Here is a 20,798-nt window from a genome sequence, read left to right as displayed (position 1 = left end):
GTGTAAAACATGAAGACGTAATAATATAACAAGCTGCCTCACACAGCTTTCGTCAAAAGTATTCCGTAGATTTATAAACTAACGTGGCTCTAGGTAAATCATCGTACCTCTGTAACATCAAAGCTTGAGACGTACTAGCTGATATCTGCAGGACACGTCGCAACTTCAGCCATAATTTTCATTACGAGGGACTGTTGTTGGGCAGTCATATTAGTTAAATAAAGATTGGTTTGTTAAATTATTACGTAATTTATACTGTGTTATCAATAAATACGTGTAATTCACAGTCTAATTTAAGACAGTTGTCTTCAGAAAACTTTCGAACGTTAAACCAAAGAGCACTGAGGGCAATACATTTTGATACGAACACGAAAAACTGCTACAATGAGATTGACTACAAAGGATTCTAATTTCTACCCTCTTAAAGTATGTCATAACGTCTTTTTCTGTGTGCGCTGAGCTGGAACTGCATCTACCCTACAGAGGGGCTTATGATGCGGAGGTGTGTTAGGGGTGTGTTGGAAATGCTCAACGTTGATTGGCTTACGTTCTCTTTTCTTGCACTATCGTCCAATCAGGACGAGGTAGAACACCACACCCTGCTCATAGACGCATAATGTAGAAGTTTGTTGACAAGTGTCAGCATCGTATGAATCTACGTCATTTCTGTTGTATATTGTAACTTGCCTACTTATTTCATCACCCAAATTATTGTGTTAGAACATTCAGCAAAGAACAAGCATTCTGTGATCTCTAAACCAGCGGAGATATCGTTTTTTTTTCTTCTTTTTATACATTACTTGGTCTTGGAACCATCTGCCTCAGTTTTATGGTAATTGCCGTGTCCATAGCATTATTATTTAACGGATATATATATACCTCAATAAAGGTAAATAGTAGATAACTAAACCTACACCCATGTAGAATTGCTCATATCATAGTAGCATTTAATGGCCTTGTTGTGTTAGGTATGTAGAGAATTTCATGTTGATTGTCTCAAATTATGTAACTGAAAGACTTAAAACAACGAATGTCCTCAGGGTTAGTTCTCGAGTCCTTAATCTTGTGCTTGAGATGTCAGCTCATCCCAATCTACTTCACGTTGGTAACATGCTGATACGGCATTTATCAGCAAATATAGTCAGTTATACATAAGTACGTACTTAGCGTTGTGGTAAGGTTGTCTTTATGTGAATGCAAATTATACAGTGCCTACACAAAGCATAAATATCAGTTCGACTCCGTATATCATAGCCTAGTCAATGATGAAATAAATACTCATTCAGATGGCAGCAATTGACTTGGAAAGGCTGGGTGCTTCTAAAAGAAAGAACAATAACAATTTGCACAAGAAGTAGACGTCCTTCACTTGGCTGGTTGAGGGCGGGACAGAGGGGGCGGGAGGGTGTTGGGTAAGCCGTGCAAGTAACCGCAATATACGAAATTCCTTCTCTTACATAAAAACCGGCAGGTTATCCTGTCTTAGTTCCATCTAGTTCCCCCGTACTTAAGAGTGTGATGCATACTTTAGTCACGTAGGAATCTTATTTATACGATACTTTTCTAGTTTCCGCACGATGGCTATGAAGCTATTGGCAACACTGTAAGCGGGTCGACTTTTTCTCTTGCGTTCTTCCCTTCGTCTGCCACTCTGTCAGCGTAGCTCGCACCGGACGATTCCCTTCCGAACACCTCGCACACAGTAAGTAATTTTAATGATCATTTTTACTGTAACACCTATTATTAAGGAAGTTGTCCCTTGAATATTGTCTTTTTTTATGTTTTCTATGGGATAGATGTGGCTTTATAAAGAAAACTTGAAAAGTTACCGCAGTTGTGTCTATCCTATACTGCTCAATAATACAACGGCTATCTTTTTGCGCTCGTAAGTGTTAATATTTATGTACCTGAGAGCTAAATATTTTAGGACTCGGCCGTGTGACTACAAGAAAATAGTTAAGGCAGCACAACAAACGAGTAGTCTGACAATGGGGAAGTTTTCTTTCGTGAATGCATTAATTATGGAATTCATGAGCAGACCTTTATCTTCCGAATCAAGTCTCAGAACTCTTAAGTTCAAAGTTCTAAATCATTCAGGTCACCGGTACATACAGAATTATGCCACGTCACTAGCTCTCTCTCTCTCTCTCTCTCTCTCTCTCTCTCTCTCTCTGTTGTCAGGCGCCTGTTTACAGTAAATGTATTTAAATTTTATACTAAAATGTAAAAAAGTAAATTTTTTCGTAAAGGACAGTAAGTAGATTTGAAATAGTAAAACTGGAGGTCAAGCAGGTCAGATCGTGTACACATCTCCATAATTGGTAAATGAAGATGATTTGAAATGAACCGGCCACAACCGTGCGTAAGTTCAGTCCTGCCGCAGGTGTACTGGACGTGATGCAGGTGTGTAAATGTCTGGTTATAGCCAGCTTCTGTATCGGAGGTAGGAAGTTCCCATGTATGGTTATTGTGGAAGATATGCTTCGTTGACGTGCTGAAACGAAGGGTTTAGGCTTAGACGTTTTAGGCTAATATACACATTCAATGGAGAGTGAACGACATTAATTTAAGGTCCCTTACATCCCAGTGTGCATCTGTGTGTCCATACATTTGTATTACCCCGAAATATTTTTATGAAAACAACATCAGCACCTTAGTCATTCTAAGAAAAGACAAGTAAAAAGTTCGCTCTGTACATCGTATAATCAAGCCACCGAAAATAAATCTATCTTTCGGTGGTCTCATGTCTGTAAACTTTTAAATAAAATAAAATAAAAACTACTGAGGCTAGAGGGTTGCAAATTGGTATGTTTGATGGTTGGAGGGTGGATGATTAACATACCAATTTGCAGCCCTATAGCCTCACTATTTTTTTTAAGATCTGCGGGCAGACAGAAGAAAGTGCAGACGGACACACAAAGCCGGCACACGAGTGTTCTTTCCAGAAAACTAAAAAGCTGTAGGATTAAAAAGGAAACAGGAGCCCTCACATGGTTGCTGGTAGTGATTAAAGATCCTGACAATATCCCTTCCGTAGATTACACAAGCTTTAGTAAAAAAAAAATGTGTAGTTAGTTCTTTTGCGTGGTGTGGATTTTGAGAGTATATCCAAAAATATTAACTATAAAATTTTTTGGATACCCTGTTTCATTCTTGAAGGCTATGTTGGTAATGCATAGTAAACCCCACAGAAATCACTGATATTGCCACCTAAAGTACGGCTGTGGTTTTCTTTGTAAAGTGAAAGTAACGCCCTTGAGTAAAGGGCGTTTGTATGCGTGCGTTAAGAAATGTGGGTAGGGGGATCTAGTGGGTTCTACTCTTGGTTAGGCTTAGCAAGTTCTTGTATTAGGCCTAGAGCAAATCTTTGGTTTCATCAGAAGAGAGCCTCTGCTACCCTTGTCAGTTTTTGGGTGTTAGAATCTAGGTAGTTTGTTCTTGGTATTAGATTGATATATTAACTTAAAGGTCAACTGCATTACTGTAGGTTCACAGCTCTTTCCAAGTGCAGTGTATAAATTAATGCGCAGTACAATCATAAAAATGTTTTAATTTTACATTTCGTTTCGTCTCATAATATGGTCACTTGGAATATCAAATGTTACTGATCTACGTTTCTGAGTTAACTGAAGTTACTTTTAAGTTTTGCGAAATGACGGGTACGGATTAGTTCGTTAAACTGAACAAGACATGAGCAGAGATCTCAAGATGCATTTATCTTATCTGTTGAGGTTGCGCAGTTTAGGTTACAACAGACCTCTCGAAAATCTGATAAGAATTTAGGACAGCTCTCGCCGGACCAGCCTCTTTTGTTACCGTTCCTTTTCATTCTTTTAGTAAAACTTCCGACGTATATATAATTCGTTATTTAGGATGTCATGTCACGGAAGTTTGCAAGGTTTTTGTCCCTTCATTTAGTTGTTTCTCGTCTCTAAACCGATGGTTCTCTGTCGCTCGTCTCCTTACTCGTTCAGTGTTTTGGCATTTTAAGAAGGTCATGTCGGTGAAATAGGGAACTTGGATTATATATTTCTGTATTACACTATTATCCATAAAACAAAGTATGTGTGCCCGCCCACAGGAGGTTCCGTGGACGTGCTTGTGAACATGCCCTCATGCCTGTGGTCCAAGTGATCCCGGCTTCCACCCAGATACTCGCATACCCTTGTCCATTAACCCTGCTCTCCTCCTTACCCCCCGTTGTACATTGTCTGGCTTCAGTGCATAGCAACTGCCGCCTCATACAGAGGTCTACAACTTCTCATGCGCTGTTACAATACTGTTACGTCAGAGATGTTTTCAGAAGAGATAAGTTATCGGAAGAAACGGCTTTTACATTTGAATAAACTTGTTTTTTTTTTTTGCTCATGGTAACGAGAACTAGTTATGGCATTTGTTTATCATCTACTTTGGAATAATTATCGAACAAGGCCATCGGAACTGTTCCATCTTCCCGTGGCAAAGGGTACAGTGCATAAAGCACCTTGTTGACTGAGGTCTCACGACCGGGTTTGTAGTCACCTTTTTTTTTCTTGTTTTTCAACTTGTTGTGGCAAGGGGGTGACCTTGGAAGCTGATATAACCGTCCGGCAACTGGAACCTGTTGGAATCGACTCAACTGAGCAGCTTCTACCTTCTGTTTCGGGAAGATGATAGTTCACCTATATGTCTATATATATACTGTACACTGTGTATATATGTGTATATATATACATGTATTTCATTTACATAGGTATATATAGATAGATACAGTTTGCCTGGATGGCAATATCACCACCATCCATCATTTGTATCTTGGGCGAGAGAGATTCCAGAAAATGACACCATTCCGAGATCAGCAAGTTTTGAGGTGAAGTTGCTAGGCTCACCCCCTGCGGATATCTAAATGCTAATCGCACCCAACTTTACATCATTAATTTGTGGACTAACGGTTTAGTGATATATATATATATATATATATATATATATATATATATATATATATATATATATATATATATATATATATATATATATATAGGTATATAGGTAGATAGGTATGTATACACCTGCTTTATGTGTACACCTATGTGTATATATATATACACATACGTATGTTTACATATACGTGTGTATATATATTTGTGTGTATACATGTGTATAAAGTGTTTGTGTTCGTGAGGGCGCATACGCACTTCTAAAATGAAGTGGCTAAGCAGTATTAGAGTTAGTGTGGAAGGCTAGGGCTCAGAACACGATAAACAGTCATGAAGGCGAAGGTTATCAGCTGAAGTTCACACCGGAGAAAAGTCGAGATGGCAGTTTATGTTGTACACATGTTGAAGTTGTCAATTTTGAGTTATATCCGCAGATTCTTTTGATCTCTGTTAAAGCAAAGACATCAAAATCCGTAATTACCATTTAATTTGGAATTTTCTCCCAATTAGCTAACTTGCAATTCTGCTTAATGATTTCATGGTTCGTGAGATCCATAGTTAATGGTTTAGCCTTAACCAGACTGTGAAGGTTACGCAACCGTAAGAAGAAAGCTGGTGGAGAAAAACACTTGAGATTTTTTTTCCCAAGGCTGGTTTTGTAGCTCCTCATATCTTAATGAGGATTTTGCTTTATTATAAAATTTAATTTTTGTTGTTCATTTCCACGAAATTTTATTCTTCAAATTATCGTCAAATATACTATAGGTATTTAGAAACACATTTAGAAATAAATGCCGTTATCTGATGCTCTAAGATTATTCTGCATGTTACATAATACAGTTGTGATAACATGCTTTGAGAACCGTTACCAATGTCTGTAATGAAGAAACTGGATGTTAGACGTAGCTGGCTTCGACTTGAGGTGTGGGACACGCATAGTGAGAGAGAATTATTATGATGATTACAGCGTTGTTCTTACTGAGATTCCTTAACAGATACAAGGACATCGGTCGTTTCCCCATGCTTTACCCAAGGGCCCTGTGCGTCATAATCAAGGATGTAACAATACACTGTTTTGTTGTTTCCATGCGGCTTGCAAGAAAAATGCCGGCAGACATAGGCTATACTGTATAGTCTAATGAATCAGTTTACTTTTACATTTAATTACCCCCGTATTCTCTGCGGGAAGAAACTTAATGTAATTAGGGAGTAATGACTAGAATTTATATCGAAATTTGAGCTTTTATGATTATGTAGATCTTGAGTACTGTAGGATTGCAGTTGTTCTGAGGGGAGTGAAGAGACTCGGATTTTTAGTTTTCTGGTTACGCCTACTGATGCTCAGTGGTAGACCGTCAAGGTTGCATTTGAGGTCCGTGGTTCACGCATGCCTTACCACCCTAGCAACCTCAGTTGTGAAAAGGTACGTGCGGCTGTTGGGATTATAGAAATTGGGGATGGATATTATTTCTAGCCGTAAGAATTGGCTGAGAACCGTGAGGTTCCAATCGTTTGGCTCTGCTTCCTTCACAAATGTGATATAGCTAATTTATATTATGCCATACGTTAAACAGCGGTTAAAACATCTTGAATATATTATTGATTCGGCTTTAACTAAAATAGTTACTGTGGATGTATCAAACGAAAACTACAATTGCTGTTGTACAGTTAATCAAAAAGTCACGCCCTCGAAATTGATCACCCTTTTGCTCTCAGTACGAAGGTAACCGAGGTGGTTTACCGTACTTTGTTCACTAAATGTCAAGGAAAGGGTCTAACTCGTACGGTGCTATTTTTTCTCATTCCCTTGAATGTCTACTAGTATTTGCCTGTTCCTTGAATGTCTACTAGTATTTGCCAGATGTAGAATTTCTCTCTCTCTCTCTCTCTCTCTCTCTCTCTCTCTCTCTCTCTCTCTCTCTCTCTCTCTCTCTCTCGTTAGAAGGGCTCTTATTGTGCATGTAGCTTGCGTTTCACGATAGAGGAGCATTTATGTCATAATTTAAACATTGATATAACTTCTGTGCAAGTAAAATTTATATGCTACACAGTCACCACCGTAAACGGATGGCCTCAGCGGAAGACATCCTTACTATTTTAAGGCATACGTAACCATGTCTAACAGTCCTTGGATATACAGGTATTTGCAAAAACGAACGGGAATCCAGTGTCTTTTTCCTGTCTCGTAACTGGCTGTAATTGCATTAGTGATAATTGATCATTGAAATTTCTGCCGTTTTGCGCTTGTTTATCTGTAACATTTTATAACCTTCATATTTCATCTGTTTAGTTTCTGCTGTTTTTATTATGCGTTAATTACATTTACTAGAAACTGTCTTATATCTTGTGGTTTGTTAATTTTCATAAAAAATAGTTGACACTGTATTGAACACTAACTTATTTGAAGAGTTAATATCATGTAATATGAAACTTGATTACAGGTAGGCTTAAGTAAATGGGAATGTTATACATAATGATGGGGTCTGTATAAATCATGAAATTGTATAGATCAGGTTTCCTTTAAATAAATCTGCCTCTCCAGTCCTTACTAGAATCAACCAACTCGTAAAAAAGAAAAAGGAAAAATTTTGATTTTTTTTTCTTTAATAACCACATCAGTAATGAACTTTCTCTTGGCCATCTTTTTTTTTTTTGATAACCACTTTCTCTTAGCCACAGCATTGACGGTAACGCTCAGCGATTTAGATTGTCATTGCCCGAGGCTTTGCACTGCGCTGTGTAACAGTGATGATGCTCATGTCTCAAAGACTTGGAGTATTACAAGGCCGCCAAGTATTTTACTGGCATATTGTTGTCTTGTAATCATTATTTTGTGACTGAGACACCCCGTTTGTGATCTGATTCGATTCTAACTGAAACGATTCGAATTACTATAATCCAGCCTTGATATCCTGGGGTCATTGTCGGCTGCTCCCTCTTCCGACCCAATTGGAAAAATTTCATTAAAGCAGGTGTTATTGGTCTACCAATTAATGACACTTATTTTTTGCAGCCACCATGACAACCTACTTCAGCTACCCTGCCCCTGAGCTTCAGGCCGAACTGCGAAGCATTGCCAATGCCATCGTGACGCCGGGGAAGGGTATCTTAGCTGCTGACGAGTCCACTGGCACCATGGGTAAACGCCTGGCCAATATTGGTTTGGAAAACACCGAAGACAACAGGAGGAAATATCGCCAGTTGCTCTTCACTTCTGACAAGGTTAGCTTCAGTTTCATTTTTTCGTGCGTGTGGTAGTTTTGATTTGAAAGTACAAAATGTACACCAAACGGAGCCTACTCTTATAAAATGTGTAAATGTCACAGCTTGTATACCATCTTTTTATTTTGCAGATGTACACATTGTATTTTGGTCATTCTGACTCGCAAAATCTTGTCGATTTTTATAGGTATTGGTTCATGATTGTGAACTTGACTGATGTATCGTTTTGCACTGTGTCAGTGTAGAACATTTTTTAGGTAGTATAGACATTTTGTAGGTAGTATAGACTCCTAACCCTAAATTTTCACAGCCTGTACCCAGTTTGATGTACTTAGCAGCCCAGAAAATAGTACATTTATGGAATTTTCGAGCCAGTAAAACGAATTCACAATCTGGGGATGTAGTATAAGATAAGAGGTTTGTTCAGATGCTTTGTCGTTTACGAAAATGTTTTAATTTCGTATGAATTATTTTCTCTTTAAATGTTTAGTATTTGTTAAGCTTGTTAAATTTAGCCTGTTTCTTAAGCTTGTATGATTCGAATCCTACCCCAACCCATAGTAAAGGAAAATTACTTGAACCTTCAGGGAACTTTGAAGTTGCCGAAAGGCCGAGCACAAGGAGTGTTCCTTTAGTGTTAGAGACGATAGTTGTGGAATATTAAAAAGGATACGGGACAAGAGGTATTGTAGATGATAGGAAGGATCTGAGTGTAATGTGGATTCGAAACAGTGGCGCCATGTTGCTTTATATTAATGAATATACGAGTGTATGAATAATGGCATGCCGTAATTTGTATGACGCAAGTACCCTTTAATATTAATTCGTTTTTAGGAACTCGGAAACTACATCTCCGGAGTGATTTTGTTCCACGAAACCCTCTACCAGAAAAGCGACAGCGGCGTCCCCTTCGTCGACCTCATCAAACAGATGGGGATCATTCCTGGTATCAAGGTTAGTGTGGCTGCTGTCGTGTACTGAGAATTGGTCGTCCTTTTTTCTTCGGTATTTTGTGGGAGATGACGGTTTTACTCTGAAACTATTTTTTTGTTATGCAATCAATCAGTTTATGAACGATATGTTCGTTAGTTAATGAGCGTCGTTTGAATGTTACAACTATGGCATTTGTTTTAGAATGACTAAGTTGCATCTGTTACAGGTCGACAAAGGTGTTGTGCCATTGATGGGATCCGAAGGCGAAAGCACCACCCAAGGACTTGATGATCTTGCACAGCGCTGTGCTCAGTACAAAAAGGATGGCTGCCAGTTTGCCAAATGGCGCTGTGTTCTCAAGATTGGACAGAACACTCCCAGCTACCTTGGCATGTTGGAAAATGCCAACGTACTTGCACGTTATGCTTCCATATGCCAAATGAACGGCCTCGTCCCCATCGTCGAACCTGAGGTAATCTTTTCACCTAAAGGAACTGCTCTGGAAATTAATTTGTAATACTTGAATGAAGGTTTCCTTCTATCATTTACCAATTCAGTCTTCATTGCTTTAACTTTTAGGGGCACAACCTTTTGGTATAATTTCCCCCAGTCCTTAACGATATTTGATATAACCAGAAACTAACAACAAACGAACTTCAACAGGTGCTGATGGATGGGTCCCACAACCTCGAACGTGCCCAGAAGGTTACGGAAACTGTTTTGTCCTTCACTTACAAAGCTTTAATGGATCATCACGTCTTCTTAGAAGGAACTCTTCTCAAACCCAACATGGTATTGGCAGGACAGGAATGTCCCGTTAAATATACACCTCAGCAAGCTGCAGAGGTAAGTGTTAGTGTAACTCTGGAGGATGATTGTATATTAAATGTGAAGTATGTATACGCTATGCTACATTATGGTTCAACAGCCTTTGTGCTAGGATTATTTTTGAGAACTGATTCAATTATTAAGAGGTGTGAATGTTAATGTGTCGAGTCACTTGGTGAAAAATTTTGTTTCCTGAAGATACTTAACAGATTTCCTCGCCTTGATTACTTAATCTTAATTAATAAGCATTGTTGAAAGGTACCTATAGGTTCTACGTGATAAATTTTATGGGATCACATATTCATGTGCCCTTAAAAAGTAAGGTGACCATTAAGCATGAACATGTGTTTTCTTAGCTGCAGAGGTGAGTTATGTTTTCTGTCATTTCAGGCTACTCTTTTGGCATTATCTCGAACTGTCCCAGCTGCTGTACCTGGTATCTGCTTCCTCTCTGGTGGTCAGTCTGAAGAAGAGGCAACCGTCCATCTTGATGCCCTTAACAAGTGCACTGCAGCCAGGAAACCATGGGCTCTCACTTTCAGTTATGGCCGAGCACTTCAGGCCTCAGCCTTGAAGGCATGGAGTGGAAAGGACGTAAAAGCTGGCCAAGTCGAACTGCTGAAGAGAGCCAAAGCCAACGGTGCTGCTTCTGTTGGCAAGTATGCGGCTGGAAGTTCCAGTGGAGCAGCCAGCGGAGCTGGACTCTTCGTCAAGAATCACCAGTACTAAACAGATTATCTCAAGAGTTGATGGTGTCATGATTTGTCGTAGGTTGTCAAGTGTGTTGACAAGGAGGGAGCTGTCAGATGAATATCTTGCGTGTGGCTACTACAGTTAAGAAGTTGAATTATGTTTTCAACTTCTGTTGAGTGTTTAAATTAATTAAATCATTTTCGGTATTTTGACAGGCCTTCTAAAGCTTCATGCATACTCAATTTTATATTATACTTTTAGTAGTCTAATAGATAATAAAATTCAATACAGTATATATATTGCTCAAATTACTAGAGATTTATTTTTATGATAAAAGCATCTTTGTATAAAGTACAGAACTTCATTTATATCAAGAAAACACTTAGCTGATAAATGGATAAATTGCCTTTTTTTGTAATTTTCCATTAAAATGTTTCCTTAGTTTCACCCATTGTTGTTGCATGTCGAGGTGTGTGCAATATTGTCAAGTTCAGAACCAAGCACTTTGCTTCATTTGTAAGCATTTTGGGAAACAATAAATTTCTATAAATGGATGATTAGCATAATTCTTAGTCCTTCGTTATGACGACGTTTTAGTAAGAAACTATGGCCTTGCATAGAATATTTAAGTTAAAGCCTATTATGCTTGGATATATTTTGTATTGCATTTCTTAGGTGAAACTGCCTGAGAGGCGATTAGTGTTAAAGTGTAAGAAGTAGGTTTCTACGTTTATTTGACCGCAAGAGTTACATTATAGCGTCTCCACTTTTTAAGGAAATACACTCGACTCGGAGGTTGGATGACTTGTTTAAAACCCAAGCATAATCGCTTCGAAAAATTTTTTTGGAATCAATCTTGCCTCCATTATGATAGCTCTATTCCCGTGTCAGGCGGGAGGACGATCGAGTGAAAAGTAAACAAAAGATATGATCGTTTAGTTTGAACCGTCTATTGACTCCTCCCTTTCGGGTGGTTTCAGCGTCTATAGTTTTCCAATCAGTTTTTCCTCTGTCGTCCGTGTACGATGACGTATTGGAGAGTGTTTACGTGGTTTCGTTAACTGGATCTTTATCTGAAGTTTTCGTTTAGTTTGCGACGATCACAACCAATGTGTAAGGCATGTCTAGACGAGCGGGCATGCATGTCATCGGGCTCGTATAATGGGCAAGCCAGCGAAATTGCCGTGCCTGTGTTAAGCGAAATTGCCAGTCGGAGCCCGGTGTGCTGAGGCAAGTACTGGAAGTACGACACTGCCAGACTTACGTTGTAGATCGGGGTAAGGGTCGACCTAATGTAGCCACCTTGTGTAAGATGGGACGCTCATTTAATTACTTTCATTGTTTTGCAAGAGGCTGGTTTTGATTCTAAAAGTGCTGGTAACGATTTCATTTCTTCCATCCCCATAGAAGTAAAGTATTTAAAGACAGATATTCAGCTCGCATGTAGACGATTGTGATGTCACTACTGAGTAAAGTTGAATGCGCAGCTGAATTTTCAATTGATATTTGCAAATTTCTTTTGACTCTATTTTCAAGCCATGCCCTCATTTTACTTTTATAAATTACCTTGATAAGATACCGATGTTCATGCAACTAAGGATGGCCGTCATATCATTTACGTTGATTGTTAGTATAAGGTATAAGAAAAATTTTAAGTCAAAGAACTTTAGAAGTCAATGGTGCTAGCTGAACTCCTCACCGGTGGTCCCTGCCCTCACTTTAATGTTGGTCGGTTTATGTGCTGTTGAGATCGTTAGGCATGCTTACAATTGAAAGCTCGTTGCCAGCACATACGCTCTGTAAAAATTTTCCTTTTCATTTATTTTGTCAGTTATGATGACGTCAGCCAGTTCCCTTTCAGATCGCTATGCGATACAAGGATCCTTATTTATCTTTTTACTAATGTTCTTTTCCTATGTGTAAAAGGCCTCGTCTGTTAGCCCGTAACACTGCTTGTGCCCCAAAAAAAAGAAACATTGAGACGATATCCATCTGGTTTCGCATTGCACTTCACAGTTATTTACTTAGTCGTTAAATATTCTTTAACTAAGCTTCCGACAATAGTGAACATGGATAAATAAACATGAGCAAAACCGTTGAGAGTTAACTTTCACGAAAGAAAATCAGTATGAGGTAGGCTGAGATAAAAAAGCGCCAGCCGGCCGGCTGTAGGAGAAAGGAAAGTAAAAAGAAAAAAATATATAATATATATATATATATATATATATATATATATATATATATATATATATATATATATATATATATATATATATATATATATATATATATATATATATATAACGTAGTTCGGTTGACGACAAAGGCCGGTCACCACCAGTTGATGTTTTATAACCACATGTGTTTTTTTATTGATATCGAGGTGGAAGGAACATAACCGATAGTGATTCACCAAGACTGACGAATCACTCGTGAAATCGCATCATAAGGATCACGGTCTAGCAACGTGCTTAGGAGAAAGTCTGAAGTACTCTCCCGCTTCTTGTTTCCGCGAAGCTGCTTGCTCTTTTTTTCATATGTTTATTATTGTTACAATAACAGCTTTATCAAGACTACCTCGTCCAGTGTTAAGTATCCAGTTACATGCCCCGTCAAGATATTTTTTTTTCAAATGAGAGAGAGAGATCCCGAGAATTTCGAGATCTCTTAAGTTGTTCATACCTCAGTTATCCTACTGATAATCGAGAAGACAATTCGTTGCAAAGGTCACCTTTCTCCACGATTGGAAAGCAAAGCTAGAATGATTTCTGTGCAAGATTCGCCCTTTAATATTAGAGCCTTCTCTTTCGACCGAATTCTTAACAACAGTGCAAACAAATGCGTGCCCCCACCCCCCAAAAAAAAACACGCCTCAGGTTAAACAGGTAAGGGAAAATGTATTTTAGAATCAAGATTTAGATCTATTTTTTGTGAAACTGAATTGTTGTCGTAGATAATAATGTCATTTTTTTTTATATACGAGGTGTTTCCACATTAACAGAAATTAAGGTTTCGCGGAGATCATTATTATTCACCACCCACCAGAGGAAATTGCTCAAAACGTCGGTTTTTTATATTTCTTGGATTATATCTGTTTTTGGTTGATTTTGGTCTCGGTAAATACGTTAAAAATTTAAAGATATCTTGAAGGTTTAACAGAGTTTGTTTTAGGTATTTAGAGAGCACTTTAAAAAAAATAGCAAGAAATTTATACGTCTGAAAAGTAGATTCGGATTCTCTCTCTCTCTCTCTCTCTCTCTCTCTCTCTCTCTCTCTCTCTCTCAAATACACACTTTATTGTTCAAGTCTACAAGTTAGGTCACAATTTGAACAAACGAAAACTCCATATGTGAAATTCCAATGGAGCCTCTGCTGTTATGCTGTGTCGCATGTTTATAGCTTGTTTTCGGATGTATGGCTCTACTCTTGCTAGGAGTGTATGGAATGTGCTTACGCTCATTCTCATATAGTTTCTACTGTATAGTCATGTTCATAGCCATATTGTAGTTCACATAGCCTACTCTTGTTGTATGACTCCCGTCAACGTCTCCGTAAACGTCTCAACTATTTAGCCAGTCTTTGTACCACAGTCTCGTCTTTTTCTGGGCAGTGCTGGCCACCATGTTTTTCGTACGATAGTCGACAAGATACTCGCATGATCGTCGGGCACGCCCGATCTTCCGTCAACTCTGCCGTGTAGACCAACACTTGTGGGCAAGCCTGGCAGAATTTGCCCTCTTACCGCGCTTCCAGGCGGGCACGTCCGCTCGTCTGGACAGACCTTTAAATTTAAGAGAAACAGTCTCTAGATCAGTGTATTGGTTGGTCGAATGAAATAATGAATATTTATTTAAAGAATAAGCAGATGTGAGAAGCAGATAAGAACAGGAAAAGACAGAAAAGATTCTAACTCTAGGACAGGAAGTGGGGTTAAGAATAAGTTTCTCATTTTTCACAACCTTTCAAATAGCAGCTCTTGCCGCTCTCCCTGTTTTCCTGGTGTTATGGTTAGCGGTGCTAGAATAGGGACTCGCCTGTTTAATTGAAGCACGACAGAATGCCACCGCTACCGAACACTAATTTAAAATAAATACATGCTCACTGGGAGAGACAGAATTGAAACCCAGGGCCTTAATCAATACATATATTTACAGTTTAACCATGATTTACAGTTATGGTTAAAATAAGTGGAGAGGATCGATTAATGGCACATTCTATCCATAGTTAATTAAAGTCTACAAATAACTAGGGTTTTCCACGTAGGACGGGGCTTTTGATTTGGGAATAGCAAGATATGCAACTCGCAAGACTCTGAACTCCTCTCTGCAATTGAGAGGACAATATGTGGTCATTACAAGTGTCAATTATGCACAGCCTAATGAATTACTTTCTATAAGGTTGAAGGTTTAAGGAGGGATTTTAATTCATAAATCACTGGTAAGGACTTTAACACACAAGATGTGAATCACTGATATTGCCAGAAGGAAAATATAAGACAAGGGACTTCAGTAAAAGAATCAAGAGAATTACAAGAAAAATAGGCTGGCCAGAACCCCTCTTTCACAGACATGTGCCTGTTGAATTAATTTAGGCCTTGTAGTATGAAGCAAGGATGACTTCCAATCTTAGGGAATTGTTCTACTGCCATAGGTCTGGAGCAACATGCCTGGACACCAAGGGATCCTTTGTGCCAAGGTGGAAAGGGTGCCTCTCAGCTCTGGATGAAAATGTGTCCTCTCGCTAGTCCTCCCTGGAAACCTCTGACCTATCTCTCATCTCTTCGGTCAGCTTTGACCTCATCCAGCCACAGTAAACTTGTTTAGGGCCAGTTTCTTCCAGTTTGTGCCAGTACATATCTGGAAAGGGGTGAACCAACCAGAGGAAATAGGTCGAAAACATGGGGGAAGTAACAGAAGGCAAGAATTTATGGGATCATGTAGGAGGGGGATGAACAATGGGAACAATTAAGAATGGAATTTCCTGTCTGGTTGAAATGGCAGGACTGCCATCTCACTCTGACCTTAAAGAGGCCTATTAACGGGGGCGGGGTGTCTATTCGTTTTCACAATGATGAATTAAGATGAATCGGCTCGAATAAATGCTACACTAGTAATGATGCTCCTTCAAAATTTTCTCTTCTCAAAGCTCCCCGTATTATTCAGGATATGATGGTTGGCATTTAGAAGCGATGTCTTAGGGAAACTTGCTGCTTTATCAGCCCAATTATATTTGACCGTTTTTGGGTTTCCCCCTTGCGGCAGAGGAAGTGCCAATGCCCTCCCTCCCTGTTAGCCATACCCTACCCACACCCTGTGATGCTTCTTCTATTGTTGGAGGTAAAGGGAGGCAGGATATGTCTGTAAGTGGTGTGTGCCTGTTGTCTTCTTCCTCTGGCCAACCTGGCGTGTGTCATATACAGGTTGGCACTCAGTCACCAAAGATAAGCACGACAAGATCAAGTGAATTTTGGTAAAATTAGTTTAGTAACATTGTTGTTCAAGTATTAAAATAAACAGACTGATGAAATATTAAATAAAGTAATGCTAAGGACAATTAATTATAAATAAGGGAATTCAGTGTCAGCTTCTATAATGTAGTAACAGTATGAAAGAAAAAGCTATAAAGTAAAACTGTTCCAAGTTATATAACTTTGCACATAACACGAACAATGCAGTATGCCCACAACTGTGTTTGTGGTGTGAGTGCTTAGGGGCCAGGAACCAGGCAGGAGGTAGATATACTAGGTAAGGTTAAGCGCACTCACTCAATATCCGATTTTGTATCTCATAGGTCTTACTGGAACTGCATACTCCTAGCTTCCCTATCCGGGTTCTTCCCGTAGTCTTCCCTTGCAAGATGACTTGTTATTCACTCGGAGGCGTTTGCCTGGCATCATACGCTCGCTTGACAGTAGGCGCTCGCTTGACAGTAGGCGCTCGCCTGGCAGCAGGCGCTCGCCGGGCAGCAGGCACTCACCTGGAAGTAGGCTCTTGTCTGACAGCAGGCTCTAGCTTTGCATTGGAAGCTCTCTTGCCAGTAGGTCCTCAACTGCCATTGGATGCACTTGACAGTAGGCGCTCGCCTGACACTGAACACTTCCCTACCATTAGACTTTCGCCTGGTACCAGGCACCCATGTTCTTTTTCTCGGTCTCCCAGGCGGTCTGGCTATGCCAGTTCATCTTCACATTTTTTATCCATCATGAGGGGTTTTTGTGAAAAATTCGTGTTAGCAATTTCCTGATTTCTTTGAGGAATCTGTAGTTCAAGATTTGAGGTCCCTTAGGATTGCTAGGCTGGAACCTAAGGCATTTCCCCTTCCATCTCCAAAATGGGCTAAGTTGGCACTGAACAGATTTGACTTAGTGGCCAAATTGCTCCATCATAAGTTTCTTCTAAAAGTTCTGTAAAGTCACCACATCGACGCCAGCGTAGTGTTTCAGCGGCGCCATTAACTAAAGTCTCCGCTGAGCATGTTTTCTTTGGTGACTTCCATTTTCTTCAAACTCAATGAGTCACGCCTAAAAACGTGCCAGGCGCCTAATTTTAACCATTTTTACTTTATCGCGTTTTATACAAATGTCACGCATTTTGTATCATATGTTTCTTCATTCTGAGCATCAAGACTGTATCCATATTGAAGTTCTGTATGTTTTGTATTGTAATTTGTAAAATTCACTGCATATTATTGTTTATTGTTTCGACCTCAGGTCACAGTCCATTCCATTGTCTTTCGCGGGCGGCGTCAGTTGGCCGCTATATAAACTGCCTGGATCTGTAATAAAGCAGCAGTAACTTTTTACCTGCTTGTTTCTTTGACACCTTACAGTGGGTCACCCGGGTCACCACTGTAAGGTGTCAAAGAAACGAGCAGGTAAAAGTTACTGCTGCTTTATTACAGATCCAGGCAGTTTATATAGCGCCGACTGGTGCCGCCCGCGAAAGACAATGGAATTGACTGTGACCTGAGGTCGAAACAATAAACAATAATATGCAGTGAACGAGTACAAATTACAATACAAAACATACAGAACTTCAATATGGATACAGTCTTGATGCCTGTGAATGAAGAAAACATATGATACACAATGCGTGACATTTGTATAAATACGTATAAAGTAAAAATGGTTAAAATTGGCGCGACCTGGCACGTTTTAGGCGTGACTAATTGAGTTTGAAGAAAATGGGAAGTCACCAAAGAAACATGCTCAGCGGAGACTTAGTTAATGGCGCCGCTGAAACACTACGCTGGCGTCGATGTGGTGACTTTATTAAATACTCCCCGCAAGACGAGGGATGCGCCTGACTAATCCCCTGTATCTGCTGGGACGCTGAAGGGTGCCGCGGCCCTTGAAGATAACGGAGGGGCTTCCCGCCTGTGAGGCTGCTGGTTGGGCGTCCTTCCTGGGGCGGCCGTGCCTGTGGGGGTGAGGGCGTGCTGGAGTGCGGTTGGGCGGAAGGGGTGCTGCGTCGCTGTCGGGACTCTCCGACAGAAAGGCGGGCTTTAAGCGGTCTGTTGAGACCCAGTCGTCCTTCCCAGGAGTGCCAGCCGAACGCCTTGCTGTTCCGTTCCAGCACGCGGAAGGGTCCCCTGTAGGGCTTGGTTAGTGGTGGACAGGCGGCGCCGACTCTGACGAAGATGTGGGTGGCGGATGACAGCTGTGTCGGCATGAAGGTGGTTGATTTGTCGATGTATGAGCGCCTGCAAGGGGCGAACTTGCCGCCACGCCGCGGAGCCTCTGCAGTGATGGGGAGTGGCGTTCATCCGTCACGAGCTCTCCCGGCACCACGAGGGGTTCCCCATAGGTTTGTTCGGCCGCAGACGGGGTGCCGTCGGCTCTGGGGCCGGTTCTCAACCTGAGGAGGACCCACGGCAGCTGATGTTTCCAGTCCTCGGCGGTGCAGCGGGCCATGAGGGATGACTTTAGGGACCTGTGGAATCGTTCGACCAGGCCGTTGGCCGCTGGGTTGTACGCCGTGGTGGTGTGATGCGTGGTTCCCAGCAGTTGAGCCAGGGCGGACCACAACTCGGAGAGGAAGGCGGGGCCCCTGTCGGTTGTGATGTGATCTGGGACGCCGAAGCGGCTAACCCAACTGGAGAGCAGGGCCTCGGCGCACGCGCTGGCGGTGGCTTCTTGCATGGGTGTGGCTTCGGGCCACCTCGTCGAACGGTCTACCACCGTCAGGAGGTATCTGGATCCGCCTGATGGGGGAAGGGGCCCGACGACGTCAATGTGGATGTGGCCGAAGCGGCGCTCTGGCTGTGGGAACTCGCCTACCCCCGACTGCGTGTGACGACCCACCTTACTGGTCTGGCACTGCAGGCACTGTTTTGCCCAGGACGTGGCGTCCTTTTGCACCCTGTGCCAGATGAACTTTTTTGAAAGCAGCTTGGCGTGGTCCTGCCGGAGGGGTGAGAGGCCGTGAATTATGTTGAATATCTGGCGGTGGCGTGAGGCTGGAACCAAAGGGCGGGGCTGACCTGTGCTGATGTCGCAGAGCAGGCTTGGGCCTTCGGGGTGAGGGTCACGTCCGCCGCTTGAGGGACGTGATAGCGGTGCGGTATGCTGGGGTTTCTGGGTCAGCGGCCTGTTCTCTGGCGAGGTCCTGGTAATCCATACCAAGCTGCACTGCGTTCAACTCGACTCTGGAGAGGGCGTCTGCTACGGATTTTTCTTGCCGGGGAGGTACCTGACGGAACAGGTAAATTCGGCTATGGCTGAGAGGTGGCGCTGTTGTCTGGAAGACCATGCGTCCCCCTGCTTCGTGAAAGCGTGAACCAGTGGCTGATGGTCTGTGAAGATTGTGAAGGGCGTCCCTCCAGGAGGAACTTGAAGTGCCGAACTGCGCGGTACATCGCGCAGAGTTCCCCTGTCGAAGGTGCTGTAGCGGGTCTCTGCGGGATTGAACTTTTTGCTGAAGAAGGCGATGGGCTGGGGGGCGCCGTTGATGATTTGCTCCAGAACAGCACCGCAGGCGACGTTACTGGCATCTGTCCTCAGCCTTGGGATCCTGGTGTGCCAAGGCGGTTGCCTTGGCGAGGGCGGCCTTCGTCAGGGAAAAGGCCTGCTGCTGGCTGGGTCCCCAAGACAGGGACTTCGGTTGACCTTTTAGGACTTCCGTCAGGGGCCGTGGTGTGCGCGATCCCGGGATGAACCGCCTGTAGAAGTTTACCATCCCAAGGAACTCCTGGACGGCCTTGACGGAGGTGGGGTCGGGAACCTGGCTACGGCTGCTACTTTCGATGTAAGAGGGCAGACGCCTGTCGGAGACACCTCGTGACCCAGGAACTCTGCTTTCTGGACGCCGGGTGCACTTGTCAAAGCGACGACGAGGCCGTTCTCTTGGAGGCGCTGCAGGACTGCCCTGATGTGTCTCTGGTGTTCGCTGTGAGACCTGGAAAATATGAGAATGTCGTCGACGAGCAGACGCATAACTTTAGGTCCCCAGGATGCTGTCCATGAGCCGCTGGAAGGTGGCCCCGGCATTCCTCAGCCCGAAAGTGGAGAAGGCGAACACATAGGACCTGAAGGGCGTGATGATGGCTGTCTTTGGTATGTCCTCTGGTGCAACAGGTACCTGGAAATAAGATTTAAGAAGGTCCAATTTAGTGAATACTTTGGCCCCGTGAGAGGAGGCCGTGAGGTCCTGCATGTTGGGTAGAGGGTAGTGGTCGGGCTCTGTTGCAATGTTGAGCCGCCTGTAGTCGCCGCAGGGTCTCCAGGAGCCGTCTGGTCTCTGCACCATGTGGAGGGGGGAGGCCCATGGACTGGAGGCTTTCCTGCAGATTCCCATCCGCTCCATCTCCGCGAATGCTTTTTTCGCCTCCTGAAGGCGCTGAGGGGGAAGCCTTCGGAAGTTCGCATGTGTCGGGGGCCCTTTAGTCGTTATATGGGGTATATGCCGTGCTTGGCTGGGGACCCGGGGACTTGGCGAAGCTCAGGCTTGAATACCTCAGGGAACTCCGACAGCAGGTGTGCATACTGGTGGGGGGCGACGGCGCTGATGGTGGGTCTGGGTCCCACTGTTAACGGAGAGACTGGCAGGAGTCGGTATCGAGGAGGCGCTTGCGCCTCACGTCGACTAGCAGGCCGAAGTGTGCCAGAAAATCGGCCCCCAGGAGTGGGGTTCCTACGTCAGCGACGATGAAGTCCCAGGAGTAACCCTGGCCAAGGATGGAGATCGACAGGGCCTGGTGCCGTAGGAG

The 20,798-nt window shown here is 42.4% G+C and overlaps 1 protein-coding gene and 1 long non-coding RNA gene across 3 annotated transcripts in view; both read left to right on the top strand.

Moving 5' to 3' along the window:
- Positions 1-438: 438 nt before the first annotated feature.
- Positions 439-11,146, top strand: LOC136852567 (fructose-bisphosphate aldolase-like). Its single transcript, XM_067127359.1, has 6 exons — positions 439-1,702; positions 7,930-8,138; positions 8,973-9,092; positions 9,298-9,543; positions 9,735-9,917; positions 10,290-11,146. Exons 2-6 carry the CDS (start codon positions 7,935-7,937, stop codon positions 10,626-10,628), a joined length of 1,092 nt encoding a protein of 363 aa, XP_066983460.1. The 5' UTR covers positions 439-1,702; positions 7,930-7,934; the 3' UTR covers positions 10,629-11,146.
- A 1,770-nt stretch (positions 11,147-12,916) lies between these two features.
- LOC136852565 (uncharacterized) overlaps positions 12,917-20,798 on the top strand; it is a 145,616-nt gene continuing 137,734 nt past the window's right edge. For both annotated transcript variants that reach the window (XR_010857183.1, XR_010857184.1), the window contains exon 1: positions 12,917-13,477. This is a non-coding gene — a long non-coding RNA (uncharacterized lncRNA). The remainder of the gene's footprint in view (positions 13,478-20,798) is intronic.

Source organism: Macrobrachium rosenbergii, chromosome 3, assembly GCF_040412425.1.
Source record: "Macrobrachium rosenbergii isolate ZJJX-2024 chromosome 3, ASM4041242v1, whole genome shotgun sequence".
Classification (NCBI taxonomy): domain Eukaryota; kingdom Metazoa; phylum Arthropoda; class Malacostraca; order Decapoda; family Palaemonidae; genus Macrobrachium; species Macrobrachium rosenbergii.
Note: the sequence above shows the minus strand (reverse complement) of the source record. Positions and strands in the feature narration are given on the sequence as shown.